This window comes from Ailuropoda melanoleuca, chromosome 3 (assembly GCF_002007445.2).
Source record: "Ailuropoda melanoleuca isolate Jingjing chromosome 3, ASM200744v2, whole genome shotgun sequence".
Classification (NCBI taxonomy): domain Eukaryota; kingdom Metazoa; phylum Chordata; class Mammalia; order Carnivora; family Ursidae; genus Ailuropoda; species Ailuropoda melanoleuca.
This window is the reverse complement of record NC_048220.1, coordinates 47,656,788-47,672,976: the sequence shown is the minus strand read 5'-3', so window position 1 is coordinate 47,672,976 and position 16,189 is coordinate 47,656,788. Positions and strand designations below refer to the sequence as shown.

Genomic DNA, 16,189 nt, shown 5'->3' with positions numbered 1-16,189 from the left:
CTTCTCCCTCTCACTCTTCCTCTGTACTCTCCCTCTCTCTCAAATAAATAAATATTAAAAAAAAAAAAAAAATCAAAAGGAAAAGAAAATACATTTATAGTACTGTAGTGTGTTTATAAAAAAAAAATCCATGTATAATTAAGTATAAGCTTATATATAAGAGGCATCTGGATGTTGTTTGTACTATTTCTTATTCTTATAAGTTTTCTGTAAGTTTGAAATTATTTCCAAATAAAACATATTTTAAAAGTTACAAAAAAAAATCCATGTATAGGGGCACCTGGGTGGCTCAGTTGGTTAAGCGTCCAACTCTTGATTTCAGCTCAGGGCATGATCTCAGGGTCAAGATCAAGCCCTGCATTGGGCTCCACGCTCAGCACAGAGTCTGCTTGGGATTCTCACTCTCCCTCTCCCCTCCCCCACCACCCTAAATAAATAAATAAATAAATAAATAAATAAATAAATAAAATCTTTTTTAAAAAATCCATGTATAGTGGACCCATGCAGTTCAAACCCATGTTATTTTGGGTCAACTAAATAGCAATGGTAATAATGACTGAAGCTGGTTGATGGATTTATTGGTATTTATTTTATAGTTCATTCTACTTTTTGAAACTTTTTAATACTAAATTAAAACAATTTTAACTGAATATTCCATTTGAAATGTTAATGCACTTTCCCCTGTGAAAGTAATTTTGCAGCTGTTTAAGGGAACAAAATTTACCTCTTTGATTTTCTACTACTTCTCCTTTGTTTACAAACAAATTGGGAACTTCCTGATGAACACCAAACCTATTGGTCCCTGAAGTCTTAAGATTTGGTTTAGGCTTGGCAAATCTACTTCTCATTCTCAAATTACTGGTCACTTCAGAAGTTGTATTCCTAGAAAAAGAAAGATGGGAAAAGAAATTCATCAACCATGTAAGAATGACCTCTCTCACCTTCATACATTCTGATACAGTTATGTGCCACCTTCTCAGGTGCCACAATATCTGTTAAGTGTTCATTTTTAATGCTGAAAACACACACTGGTAATTTTATTCAAAGTCTAGAGAAAGGAAGAGAATCTGGACCATGTTCATAACACAAAGACTGTATTTACATAAAACTATTTCATTAAAGTTTCAAAGATTCACACAACGCATTTACTTTAATATGCAAACCATTAGGGGCGCCTGGCTGGCTCAGTGAGTAGAGCGTGTGGCTCTTGATCTCAGAGTCCTGAGTTCAAGCCCCATGTTGGGTGTGGAGTCTACCTAAAAAAAAAATAAATTAAAAAAAAAAAAAAACCAGCAAACTACAGGTGCCTGGGTAGATCAGTCGGTTAAGCGTCTGCCTTTGGCTCACGTCATGATCCCAGGGTCCTAGGATGAAGTGCCCTGTTAGGCTCCCTGCTCAGTGGGGAGTTTGCTTATCCCTCTCCCTCTGCCCCTCCCCCTGCTCCTTCTCTCTCTCTTACTCACACTCGCTCTCTCAAATAAATAAATAAAATCTTTAAAAAAGGCTGAGAAATTAGCACTGCCTACTTTACACTTACATAAGTATTACTCAGAAGCTATTAATTAAATCGATAGTTGGTTTAAATGTATTTATTAATTGAATACTATAAAACTCAAGAGTTTAATAAAGCAAAATAAACCTGGTTGATAGAGCGTTTTCCTTTACTTTCTCCACTAAACCAATTTCTTCTTTTGCGCTCTGCTCTTCCAATACAATCTTGTTTTCTTCTAGTGATGAAGGAGATGTACTATTGACAGGTGAAGAAAGCTCCTGACATTCACCAACAATTTTGTGATTTATATTATCTGGGCTAAAAGGAACACAGCTTTTATCCTTTGAATGAACATCAAGAAGTACACATACTCCTATTACAGAAAAGAACAGAAAATTAAAATTGACCCAATACAAGTAGATGTCCAAAGAAAATAAATCCCTCAACATTAAGTAATCATAAAATTCTATATTATTTTTAAAGTTTACTCTTTTTGGATCTGAATTTAAATATATGATCAGTGCGCCTGGGTGGCTCAGTCAGTTAAAGGTCTGCCTTTGACTCAGGTCATGATCTCAGGGTCCTGGGATGGAGCCCCACAGTGTGTTCCCTGCCCAGTGGGGAATCTGCTTCTCCCTCTGCCTCTGCCCATCCCCCCTGCTCATGCATGTGCTCTCTCTCAAAAATAAACTCTTAAAAAAATAAATAAATGATCACATATTTTATGCCAGAGATTTGACTTGTTCTAAGCCTAATCTTACAGACTAGAATATCTGAGCTACTGGAAGTAAAAAATGAGTGATGCCTGGGTGGTTCAATCAGTTGGGCATCTGCCTTTGGCTCAGGTCATGATCCCAGAGTCCTGGTATCCCAGAGTCCTGGGATCATGCCCGAGTCATGCTCCTTGCTCAGTGGGGAGCCTTCTTCTCCCTATGCCTGTGCTCCCCTGCTTGTGCACTCTCTCTCTGACAAATAAATAAAATCTTAAAAAAAAAAAAAAGTAAAAATGAGGGGCGCCTGGGTGGCACAGCGGTTAAGCGTCTGCCTTCGGCTCAGGGCGTGATCCCGGCGTTGTGGGATCGAGCCCCACATCAGGCTCCTCTGCTATGAGCCTGCTTCTTCCTCTCCCACCCTCCCTGCTTGTGTTCCCTCTCTCGTTGGCTGTCTCTGTCTCTGTCAAATAAATAAATAAAATCTTTAAAAAAAAAAAAAGTAAAAATGAATCTGTTACCTTGAGTAACTACATAGCCTCAAATAAGTTTCAAGATAGGATCACCTTCATTTACAAATTTTTAAAACCTGTTTTTATGTTCTAGAGATTTGTGACAGGTTCCAAAGCAATACTCTGCCATTGAGAAAAGAGCTGTACACAGGCACCTGCCTGGCTCAGTCAGTAGAACATGTGACTCTTGATCTTGGGGTCATGAATTCAAGCCCCACACTGGGTATATAATTCACTCAAAAATAAATAAATAAATAAATGAGAGGGGGAGAGAGAGAAATTAGACTGTGTAAAGAATGCAGACCAGAAAATATCCTGATAAATATATAGTTATGAGCCTAGAAGTTTAACACCTAAAATAAATGGCAGGCCACTCATATCTAGACAAAATAATTAACAGGAATATAATTAACTATCCATTTAGAAGACTTAAAATAGAAGATACACCATAAGGTCAGCCTAAAATACTGTGAAAATCCAAGCTGACATATCTTTTGGCTCAGTCCAAACTAACAGAATAGTTGCAATTAAATTATTTCAATGACTGCTACTGTCCCTTCATACTATATGTGATTGTCAGGTAACTGTGAAGACAATCCAAAGCAGAAGCTCCTTTGCTAAAGAAATATGTGTCAATGAGCTCAGTTAACTAATATTTATGATGAGAAAAGTAGAGGACTCACTAGATTATTCCAGGAATACTAAGTTTTCTTAATAAATCAAGTGCACTATCTTGAAATGATGGCCACTACATCTAAAGGGACTAAGTTGGACAGATCAATGAACACATATTATCTTTTTCTGGAAAAAAATCAAAGTTATGCCAACTTCAAATGTAAAAGGCAGGTACTGACTTATTACTCAACTGTGGGTATAATTTCTTAAAAGCTGTATTTTAAAAGGCTCTTTTCGGTAGGACTTAACTTTCATTCTTACCATCACTCTGTTCTGCACCGATCTCTGACTGCAACACTAGATCTCCCATTGTAAGTAAAGTTATAGCAGCTTCAGTGCTTCCATCATTGGTACCTTGTGAGGACATATACCAACATTAAAACAGAAAAATGAAGCTGGAAATTGAAGTTTGTTTACTTAGAAAATATTTTTAATTCAAGTATTTATCCTCTAGTAACAAGTTCCAATATCCTGCATACCACTAATTCCTTACTAGGGCAGCGTTTGGTTACTACAAAAAAAAGAAATCATTAATTGTTAGCTTTTACTCAATGAAAATGCCTCCCTCCTATTAAATAACTTAATATCGTCAAAGAAAATACATCTGTGCAGATCAGAAGAAATAAGTAGTATTTCTTTATTAAACATTTAACTCTTAACTCACTTCATAAAGTAATTATTCCAAGAATCCAAGTTTCTCCTGGAGATAACACATTCAACAACTGAAACTTTTTGTTCAACTCGCCAGTGAAATTACTCATTTGCTAACTAATGCCAATACTAAATCATTTTGTTAGTGTTAAACAAGTAGTTTCAGCAGCTTCCTTATTAACAGTTACCTGTTTCATCTTGGGTATGTTCACCTGTGTTCATTTCCTAAAAAAGGAAAAGATAAGCAATGTCTCATGTATTTTCCCAAATATATGTTCTATGTCTCAAAAACCATGTTTTACAGTTCTTCAATGTTTTTGATTACAAAGGAGTGGAAACTGTTTTTTCCCGATACAATTATTCATAACATTTCATAAACAGAAATAATTTAAAAGCCAAGTTATTTTGTCTCTTGCTCCTTATTTTACCTTTTCCTTGTATTACATGCAAATTTTTAACTCTAATCATATCACAATTACCAAGTGGACCTACCATTCTTAATTTACCTCTTCACTTTCATAATCCTTCAAATTCAGTCATATCTGCCACTAGTTTTAAACACTGGAAACCAAAGGCTGAAGAATACTGCCAATTTTTTACACTAGATGGCTTAAAACTTAAATGAATTTTAACAAATTAAGAAGTTACAAGACTTATATCCAATATGACATCACAAGGAGCTCTGCTGACCTTCTCCCCAGTGAAACTGGTAAAATTTATTAAAAACAAACATTTAAAGCCTCTAGTCCTAGGGCAAAAGAAACATCTTTTTGAGAAAACTGATAAAACTACAGTAACAAAGTAGAGAGCCTGTGGTATTTGAAGTAAGATTGCTCTCTCCCTCCTTCTTCTCAGCTCAGGGAAGCAGAGGCCCCAGCTCACAACCTGCAACCAAGAAAACAGGGTCTTTTCTCCTTGTAGGCCCCAGCTGGAAGGGCTTTCTTCCTAGGAAGAACAGGACTTCAGCTCCTGACACCACAAGAATCTGGTGTCTGATTCGTAATAGAAAATAGAATTATCTATTATAAATTTGCACACAAAAAAACCTCAATAAAATATGAGCAAACCAAATCCAGCAATATATACAACTTGCAGGCCATAGCCAAGTAGGATTTATCCCAGGGATGAAATTTTTTATTTAACATCAAAATTCAATGTAATACATCATATCAATATAATAAATAGGTAAAAATCACATGATCATCTCAATAGATGCAGAAAAGGCATATGACAACTTCCAACACTCTTTCATGATGATACTGTCATGCAAACTAGAAAAAGACTAGAACTTCTTCAATTTGATAAAAATGAAATACCCATGAAAAGTCCATAGCTAACATCAAGCTTCATGGTGAAAGACTGGATACTTTCCTCTAAGACCAGTAATGAGACAAAAATGTTCACTCTTGCCACTTTTGTTCACCACTGTACTGGAGTAGTTCTAGCAAGGGCAATTAGATAAGCAATAGATATAAAAAACATCTAGATTGAAAAGTATTGTAAACTGGGGCGCCTGAATGGCTCAGTTGGTTAAGAGTCTGCCTTCGGCTCAGGTCATGATCCCAGGGTCCTGGGATGGAGCCCTACTTGGGGCTCCTTGCTCAGTGGGGAGCCTGCTTCTCCTTCTCCCTCTGCCTGCCGCTCCCCCTGCTTGTGTTCTCTCTCTCTGTCAAATAAATAAATAAAATCTTTAAAAAAGAAAACAAGTGTTGTAAACTGAATTCTGTCACCCAGAAAGATATGTTTAAGTCCTAACCCATGAATGTAACCATGAATGTAATAACCTTATTTGGAAATAGGGCCTTTTTAGATGTAATAGAGTTAACAGGAGGTCATACTGGATTAGGGTTGGCCCTATCCAATATGACAGGTGTCTTTAGAAGAAAAAAGTCACAGAGACACACATATGGGGAGATCACCATGTGGCAATGGAGACAGAAGACCATATTGTATGAGTCAGTTTATATGAAACATCCAGAACAGACAATCTGCAGAGACAAAAAGTAGACTACTGGTTATCTAAGCCTGGGGAGAGTCAAGAGGAAATGAGGAGCAACTGCTCTGGGATATAAGGTTTCTTTTTGAGGTGATAAAAATGTTCTAGAATTGACTGTTACAATGTTTGCACATATCTATAAATATACAAGAAACCAGTGAATTGTACATTTTCAGTCAGTGACTTAGTTGGTGTGTGCGTTGTATCTTAATAAAGTTGTTAAAAGGGGCACCTAGTGGTTCAGTTGGCTAAGTGTCTGCCTTTGGCTCAGGTCATGAGCCCAGGGTCCTAGGATCGAGCCCCTCAGTGGGCTCTCTGCTCAGCCAGGAGTCTCCCTCTCCCTCTGTGCTCTCTCTCCCTCCCTTACTCTCTCTCAAATAAATAAATAAAATCTTTAAAAAAGTAAAAAAATTAAAAAGTTGTTAAAAAAATATAATTTCCAGTCTTCTTCTCCAAAAACAAGAGAAATATTAACCAAATAAGGAAAAGAGTACCAAACAAAATGCAACTAAATGTATTTTAACTAATTTCTATTTAATATAGACTTAATGCAACAGAACTTTAACCTAAGTTTATAAGGATATCGAGTGATTCATGCACACACACCCAAAAATCAATGCTTTTTTTTTTTAAAGATTTTATTTATTTATTTGACAGAGATAGAGACAGCCAGTGAGAGAAGGAACACAAGCAGGGGGAGTGGGAGAGGAAGAAGCAGGCTCCTAGCGGAGGAGCCTGATGTGGGACTCGATCCCAGAACGCTGGGATCACTCCCTGAGCCGAAGGCAGACGCTTAACGACTGCACCACCCAGGCGCCCCCAAAAATCAATGCTTTCCGAGGGAAATACAAAATCTATGGATTATTCACCAGTTCCTACTATTCATACTTAGAGCTCCCTACATGATAGAAATTAATAAGAATGGCTTGTAAACTCAAAGCTTTCAAAATAAACCTCCATTCTTTTGAAAGTAAACAGAGTTAAAAACAAAACATATTAAAATGGATGCTTACAACAGGTAATGCCTTCAGATTTTCTTCTTGTTTTGTTGCCTGAGCAGTCACATCTGTGTTTGAGAGCGGATGTTCAACAACAGCTATGCCTATATCTGGTACATTCACAGTTATTTCAAGCTGTCAAAATGAGAAGTTTCATTATTTCTTTTCGGCATACTACAGTCAGTAAAACAAAAAGACTAAGTAAAATAAAGTGGTAAACTGAATAAACAACCCACATTCATACATAATTAAAAACTGAAATATAGTTATTCTTAAATGGATTGACATCAACTTAGCAAAATAAAACATTTAAGCATTTGGAGGGGTCTGTCATCCTTACAAACAGTAAACAAAATTTCCAAGGTAATCTTAGTACCTAGCACTTCACTTTCTACTATCTCCACTTTGTCTCCACATTCCCATAATTTCTCTCATCAATCTCTGAACATTTATGGAGTGCTTCCTAAAAACTAGAAGGCTACAGATACAAGGGTACAAAGCTGAATAAGGTAGTTTGGTCCCTGCCCTCAAGGAACTCACAATCTGAGGACAAGAGACATGCAATTATCTAATTATACAATGTCTTCAGTGCTGTAATAAAGATGAGTTGAAAGCACTTTAAAAAGATTTACCACACATCTACCCCTGCACCAAGGCAACTATCCTCTCCCACAACACCACGATAGCCATGGCAATGGACATGTGAAAACATGAATTCATTCACATTTACTCACACAGTCATTTTTTGGTCATAGATCCCTGTAATCTGGGGGCTACAGGAATAAGATTTATCTCCTAGACTATATTTAAGACAATCTGGTTTCTTATTTACAGAGCGATAAGTACAAAAAACTATGACTCAATAGAAAGTGAGTGAAGAGTCAAGGATGAAAATCTGCCTTCATGATATAATTACTATAGTAACACTTGTATGTTCTGTATCTGTTTCCTCAGAAGCAAATATTAGAGAAAAATCTTTGCTACTATCCTATAGGCCTGGGATGAAATGAGACAGTTAAAGTGACTTGAAAAAACAAAATATTTTCTGAAGAGTTGGGAATGGATGACAAATGAAAATACTGTAGATATTTGAAAGTTGGTTCTTTAAGGCACTATCCAGTTTCAAGGCTTTATTTTTTTTTAAACAACTTTACTATAGAGACATGATTTACATACCAAGAATTCACCCATGTAAAGTGTATAATTTGATGTTTCTCGAATATGCACAGGTATGTGTAACCATCACCACAGCCACTTTTAGAACATTTTCATCACTTCAAAAAAGAACTCCATATCCATTAGTTATCACTCTCTTAATCCCTCATCTCCAAATCCTTATGTCAAACCACTAATCTACTTTCTATCTCTACAGATTTTCCTGTTTGAGACATTTCATATGAATGGATAATTATGTGATTATGTGATTCTTTTGCAACTGACTTCTTTCACTTAACAATGTGCCTTTCAACCAAAGAAATTAGTAAAATACAAAACATATAGCTAAATGGATTTTCATGCAGTGTTAACCAGCTGTCCCTGCAAAAAATTAACTTTCCTTTTGCATTTTCTTGGTTTCAAATAAAACGTAAATTCACCATCTTCAACTCTGAACTTTCAGTTATAAGAAATTTCATTCTGCATCATTTTTATTTAGTTTCAACCACTCTAACTCATTAACTTTATATCATTTAGTATGTGATTATTAACAGTGAATAAATAAAGGTGGTTGTGGACTTCCATTCATCATAAATGTTAAGTTACAGATCCAATAATCCATTAATTCTGGATTCAACATTACTTGAATTGGTTTAAGTTTCCTACTTCTTTTGCTATTATCATCACTACTACCTCAGTTAACTCCTAATTCTGTTGCAAATGACTCAGAAACAATCACAAATGCTTAATACAAAAGAGATTCAATTTTGCTGCTCTTTAAGCCAAGTAAATTACTGAAAATTGAGGCAGAAACAAAGCTGGAATACTAGACCAAGAGGCAAAAAAGGAGCTCTTATAACAAAGTAAGTTGAAATACTATGTTTCTCCATCTCCTATCCATAAATAAATAAATAAATAAATAAACAAACAAACAAATAAATAAAGGGCTGGTGAGAATGTGGAGAAATCAGAACCCTTGTACACTACTGATAGGAAGATAAAACGATACAACTGCTACGGAAACAGTATGGCAGTTTTTCAAAACAGTAAAAACTGGTGTACAATTTACCATATAATTCAGTGACTCCACTTCTACGTATATCCCCAAAGGAATTGGGAACAGGGTTTAGAGGAGGGATTTGTCCACCCACGTTCAGAGCAGCACTCTCTGCAATACTAGCCAACAGGTGGAAACAACCCAACCGTCCATTTACAGATGAAAGATCAACAAAATGTGGTACAGATACATGATGAAGTATTATTCAACCTTAAAAACAGAACATTCTGACACATGCTTCAATATGGATGAAACCTATAAACTTTATATTCCATGAAATAAGCCAGTCACAATGAGGACAGATACTGTATGAATCCAGTTATGTGAAGTACTTACAATAATGTCATAAAGACGAACGTAGAATGGTGTTTGCCATAGGCAAGAGGGGAGGAGGTAATGGGGAAATAACTGTTTTTAATGGATAGAGTTTTAGTTCTTCAAGACGAAAAAAGTTCTGTGGATGGATAGTGGTGATGGTGTAGCACAACAATATGAATGCATTTAATGCCACTGAACTACACACTTAAAATGGCTAAGATGATAAATTTTATGTGTATTTTACCAAAATTTTTAAAAAGAAAAAAAAAACCAAAAACATATCCCTTCTCTACATTCTCTACCAACCAGCCTCAGCCTATCAGAGAGTTAACAGAAAACACCTGCCAAATTGAAAAAGAAAAATTAATCAGAAAGTAGATTAAGCAGCCTCCACATAAAAAGGAAATTAGATTTCGATCCTTGTTATTACAATGACTACCTCATGGTGGGCCTGGGTCATAGAGGTTAATTGTGGGCCTGGGTCACAGAGATTAAGTAATCACAGGAGGCTCCTTCTACTGATTCCTTCAGATATCCCGGAGGCCTCATACAAATTACATTTGGTAGAGGCTATTTAGAGAACGAACTTTTCAAATCTTAATAATCGCTAAGAAGAAACAATGATACATTAAAAGAAAAAAAAAAAAAAGACAAAGTTCCAAGATTTCAAAAAACACTACCTCTTCCATCGTTTCCTCGATCTGAGCAGAAACAGGTTCGGGAGACCTGAGGCCAATGGGAACAAAAACTGGAGCTTTGTTTACTTCTTCTGGAGCAAGATGGTAACTTTCATCTTCATAATCAGGCTCAAAATCTTCATCATCATCTTCATCTTCTTCCTGCGAAGCCCGAAGAGTCACCAGCGTGGCCTTGGAAGCTCGAGGTTCCTTCTTAGAGGTCTTACTTCGAACTCGTTTTGATCCACGTCCTCTGGTGACACTTGGTTTCATCTTGCGATGCGTTCTCCTTCCAATATGATCTACCTCACGCTCAGAAGCAGGAGAGGCCATTGCTTTTCGATCCAGACCAATTTTAGAGTGATTTGATTCTTTTAACAGCTGTGGAGAGCTGGATGTTTAATCAAAATAACAACATAGTCATTACAAGCACAAGGAGAAGGCTATTTTAATGAAACCAAAATTTCAGAATGAAATACCACTTAAAGCCATTAAAATGAAAATGTCCACAACCCATTATGTCAAAACCTTACTCTCTGAAATGAAGAAGAAATGTACTATTCCTACTAGCTTCTTACTCAAAATGCATTCTTAGTTCTCTACCTACATATTTTTCATAGTAAGTTTTTAATTCTGGGCCTTTTTTCCTTGCTATTTAAGTGAAGATGAGATACAAGACTGGAAATTATTAGAAGAAAATGAGAAAAGGAAAACGGTCCAGTAAAACAAAATGAGCTCAAAAAGAAGTGATACTGGTGTATCCTACTGGGTAAACACACTAGGTTAAAATAAAGAAGGGAAGTCAGAAAAATCCATCAGAACAATGTCGTTTTTTTAGAACTTAAGTTCTTTTCCACTTTCCTTAAAAACTATAGAACATGAGTACCCTTCAGCTGTATTTGTGACCCCACTTGAACTAGCATTTTAATTATTTAGGTAATAGATACTACTCTTTGGTCAGGCTTCTGCTCAGGTCTAATATCCAGAAATTTTAACTGCAGGAAAGAAAAATCTCCCTAAGAACATCAGAAAAAGGTACACTTTAGTAAATAAAAATACTAAGTGGTAATGGAACAGACCTGTAATTAGCAATCTACACTTTTGCTAACAAACCATCTTTTTACTCTACCAATAAGTTATGGCAGGACATCCATACAAAGTTATTTTTATTTCTTATTCTTCAGTACTTGTTAAATGAAACTTTACCTTGATAGTTTACTGAGACACTGCTCTTCAGCAACTGAAGACACAGAATTATCCCCTACAGTTTTTTCTTCAACACTTCCTGATGGTCCAGCTTCTGAACGAGCACCGTTTTTGCCCAAACTGGACTCTGTGGAATCTACACAATCTTTTCTTGCTGAAACCTCCAAAGATGTCAAAAACTCAGCCTTTTCCTTAAATTTAAGAAGAAACAGCTAATATTACCATGGAAACAATCTTTATAATTTGGTTCGGTGGCTGGGCCTAAAGCTCTAGGCTTACACATACACAAGTGACTGGTTTCTTAACTTTTTATAATATTAGGTCACTTGATTGTTATAAAATTACAGTACAAAAGACAAAACTGTATTTTTAAAAATTCTCTCCTTCATGATCTTGACAAAACAGAGCCCACTGACAAAAAGTATTTTTTTCAAACTTACTTTTTGAAGGAGATTGGTGTTAGAATCTCCTGGCTGCAGCAAATTATCTTCTGGCTTCCTTGCCTCACTCTGATCTGCTCTGTCTTTTTCTGTGCCTGGTTCCTCTTTCTTACCATGTACTCTTCTCAAATTTGGCTTAGCCTTTTGGAATTGCCTTCTTACCAGATGTGCTGGACTAGGAATAGACCTTTTAGGTTCATGTCTAGAATGAAGTACAAATCATGATGAAAAACCAAAATCAGAATTCCTTATTGATAGGACAGCTGTTGTATCAAACAATTTTGAATGCAAACCAAAACTATGTTGACAGGACTGTATATAAATTGGCTTTAAAACCAAGCACATAAAATGAAACCACACATGCTGATAAAAAGAATGTAAAAGTTTTTATAATTTCCATTTTCTGTACAGTCTGGAAAATAGTTTTCAGTAATATTAATCTTTTTTTTACTTTCACTAACTGATTCTGGTGTATAGTGTCACGGTACTTTAATTTTCAGAGAAATAACTAGATACCAAAAAAAAGCCAGTATTGAACATGGGTTTCATAATGGTATTTTAAACAACTATCTTCAACTGGGCTCTGAAGCATGAACAAATATACAATGGTCACAATATCCTTGGTCCTTCTGGTTCAAGGTCAGGCTTGAAAGCCAGAGTCTGTTCTCCCATCACAGACCTGTCAGTTTATGGAAAAGTGTTTATTGACAGCCAGTGTCATAGGATCTCAATATAATCATTTTGCATCTGCCAAATCAGAAAAAGACAAGGTTTAACATTCAATAGAGTAGGTATAGCTCCCAAGACAACCTGTGAAAAGCTGTATCTTAAGTTTTCCTGGAAAATATTTTAATTACTGGCAAGGATCTGAATTCTGAATTGGGAAGTTTAAAACTAATATAAACCTGGATATTATAAAGAAAATTAAGTATGTAAGTATTTATCAGTAGTTCTCTGAAAGATCTACATTAAAGACTAATCTTAAGTAATATTTCTAATAAATTACCTAGAAGAGAAAGTACTTAGTTACATTTCCAAATGTTCCAAGTCTGCAAAGCTCTTCTGGCAGTGAAACACCAAAGAAGTTCACAGGAAATTCCAACAAGGTTATGATGCTGGCTAAATACATTCCAGTGTAGGCCAATGTATTTAGGAAAATAGGTTATATTTAACGTAAGCTATTTACAGTCAAGTGTGATTCTACAAAAGCAAGTAAAAGTACAGTACATATATAAACTTAATGTGCTACTTAAGTCAAAAGGGACAAGGCAATACTGGACTTAGGAACAACCTAATTTTAAAACTATAAAGATTTTTACTCTGAAGAAAGTATCTGTCATGATAGAGCTGGAATAAATTTCATGAGTAGAAAAAGGGTTTTCAAAAGAAAAAAAAGAAGGGAGAGAGGGTAGAGTGTGGGTTTCCATAAATAAACTAAAGTTTGATTTCTCTCATTAAAAAACACAAAAGTTCAGCATAAATCTCTTGAAACATGTAAAGTTTCTTTCAGGAAGGTCTGCTTATATAACTACAGGAATCTGCTAGTCTGAAAGTCATAAATCCTGAAAACTTAAATATAAAAACTAATTTGCCAATGTTATTTTGAACAATCCATTTAAGGGGCGCCTGGGTGGCACAGCAGTTAAGCGTCTGCCTTCGGCTAAGGGCGTGATCCCGGCGTTGTGGGATCGAGCCCCACATCAGGCTCCTCCGCTAGGAGCCTGCTTCTTCCTCTCCCACTCCCCCTGCTTGTGTTCCCTCTCTCGCTGGCTGTCTCTATCTCTGTCAAATAAATAAATAAAATCTTTTAAAAAATAAATAAATAAAATATTCTATTTCATAATAAAGTATTGCTTTATCCTTTCACAAAATTTTCTTGATATTCCGTTATTCAACCTTTATCTTTAGAAAGTTTTATGCTTTTCTAAAAGCAAACTCACCTCATCTTTTCATCTAAAACATTTATTCTGTTAAGATGAAGAGGTTCTACAAGAACCACATGACTCTGGTTTTCATTCATTCTACCTTCTGAAACTTCGGAGGATACAACTTCAATTTCAGTTCCAACTGGAGAATTTGGCTAAAACGACAAAAGAATAGCATTTTTTTTTTTAACAACTGAACGTAACTCCTAAAATATTTCAATCATTAAGAAAGGTACTGAGATTTTCAAAACTAAGAGTCAAACTACGTATGAGATGTTCACGTTTTGCTGCCCAAAATAAAACTAATTCAGAGAGAAAGTTCAATTATTGCAATTACTATGTTTACAGAACACTTTAAAAACTAAATAATTATCTGTTGTGAACACCCACCACCCCCCTACCCCGCCACCAAAAAAGTTTAATGATCTTTTCCAAAAAAGTTTAATGATCTTTTCCAAAAAAGTTTAATGATTTCTTCTGGGGGTAGGAAGGTTTCAAACAAGGATTATATCGCTTTAAATCTAGATTTTCCTTTGGCAGACAGAGAAAAAGAAGGCGAAAGAAACAAGATCTGTTGAAAAGGGCATTACACTACTTGCATTTATAGCAAAAGATAAATCAAAAGATTGGTTAAACTGTCAAACAGCAGAATGTTATGCAGCAATGAAAAATGATTTATCTCTGTACTTCTCGACATGAAAAGTCACTTATTAAGTAAAAAATAAGTCACAAAATAACATGTACGCATGTACTTTATAATTTAAAAAAAATTATTTTGTTTCAGTAGTCTCTACACCCAATGTGGGGCTTGAACTTACAACCCAAAGATCAAGAGTTGCATGCTCTACCACCTGAGCTAGCCAGGTGCCCCAGAGATTTTACTTAAATTTACATTAAGCGTACACACGTGTGCATGGAGATATACCCAGTAAGGTATGTCAGAAGGTTTTCAATGGTTACGTCAAGGTGATAACATTGGGGCAGCCATTATGATATGTTGTATTAATTGAACATTTTCATAATGAATAGGTTCGTTAGTTAGGAAAAAAATCCAGAATGGTAAAACTGGAACAGAACTAGATATGTTATATACTCATTGATGAGAATAAGTGTCAGATGCCTATATCCTAAACTCGGTCTGAGCTGCCATTTCATATTTTAACACGCATGAAAAGGCCCAATTAACATAACAATAACTCACCGCTGTCAAGAACTTCTTAGTTTCATCTTTTTGTACTATTGTTCTTTCTTCCTTAATTACGCTTTCAGCTTCACCTTTTTCTATTTGCCTCTGTCCAGTCTTTCTTATGTTTGGTCTGGGTCTCTGAAATCGGCTCCTTACTGTTCGAGCAGTTGGGATAACGCTTTCCTTCACTTCCTGCTGGAAAGTGTTTGTATTATGAGCCCTAGAAGAGAGGACAGGGAGAAAGAGAGAGAACTGGACTGTAAAAAGTGAAAACTACTGTAAAAACATAAAATTTTAATCTTCCCTAACTATAAAAAAATTCTATACCATTAGAGGAAAATTACTTTGATGATAAATATGTATTTTTTTTTATTTTAAAAAAATCGTTACTTTAATTCTCTAAAGGAAATGAATATAAGGTACCTAGAAGATTCGAATTCGTGGAGACAGAAAGTAAGGTAGTTGCCAGGGAATGGAAGAAGGGGAATGGGGTGGTCTTGTTAATGGGTAAAGTTTCAGTTTTGGAAGATGAAAAAGTTCTGGAGATATATGTTTTAACTGTTTAAAAACAATGTGAATGTACATTCTTGTGAATGAGCATTAATGCCACTAGACCATATTCATAAAAAATGGTTAAAACGGCAAATAAGTCTTCTACTACAATTTTTTTGGTAAAGATTTTATTTCTTTATTTGACGGAGAGAGAGAACAAGCAGGGGAGCAGGAGGCAGAGGAAGAAGGAGAAGCAGGCTCCCCCCGACTGAGCAAAGAACCCAAAGCAGGGCTCGATCCCAGGACCCCAGGATCATGACCCGAGCTGAAGGGAGACACTTAACTGACTGAGCCACCCAGGCACCATTCTAGTACAGTTTTGTTGTTTTTTTTTTTTAAAGATTTTATTTATTTATTTGACAGAGATAGAGACAGCCAGTGAGAGAGGGAACACAAGCAGGGGCAGTGGGAGAGGAAGAACCAGGCTCATAGCAGAGGAGCCTGATGTGGGGCTCGATCCCATAACGCCGGGATCACGCCCTGAGCCGAAGGCAGACGCTTAACCGCTGTGCCACCCAGGCGCCCCTCTACTACAGTTTTTAAGGAGATAATGAATACAATCTTTATATACATGTATTTTTAAAGGCAATAATTTATATAAAACCTTGAGCAGTTAATAGTGAATACGAGCAGGCAACC

The 16,189-nt window shown here is 35.9% G+C and overlaps 1 protein-coding gene across 2 annotated transcripts in view; it reads right to left on the bottom strand.

The window, feature by feature from the left end:
• The window catches only part of BDP1 (B double prime 1, subunit of RNA polymerase III transcription initiation factor IIIB), an 81,497-nt gene that overhangs the window by 19,462 nt on the left and 45,846 nt on the right, over positions 1-16,189 (bottom strand). For both annotated transcript variants that reach the window (XM_011220600.3, XM_034656329.1), the window contains 10 exons: positions 15,014-15,218; positions 13,828-13,967; positions 11,888-12,089; positions 11,448-11,638; positions 10,245-10,632; positions 7,050-7,169; positions 4,229-4,265; positions 3,651-3,743; positions 1,640-1,865; positions 725-882 (listed from right to left, as the gene is read on the bottom strand). In XM_011220600.3, the coding sequence (XP_011218902.1) occupies positions 725-882; positions 1,640-1,865; positions 3,651-3,743; positions 4,229-4,265; positions 7,050-7,169; positions 10,245-10,632; positions 11,448-11,638; positions 11,888-12,089; positions 13,828-13,967; positions 15,014-15,218 (1,760 nt within the window). The remainder of the gene's footprint in view (positions 1-724; positions 883-1,639; positions 1,866-3,650; positions 3,744-4,228; positions 4,266-7,049; positions 7,170-10,244; positions 10,633-11,447; positions 11,639-11,887; positions 12,090-13,827; positions 13,968-15,013; positions 15,219-16,189) is intronic.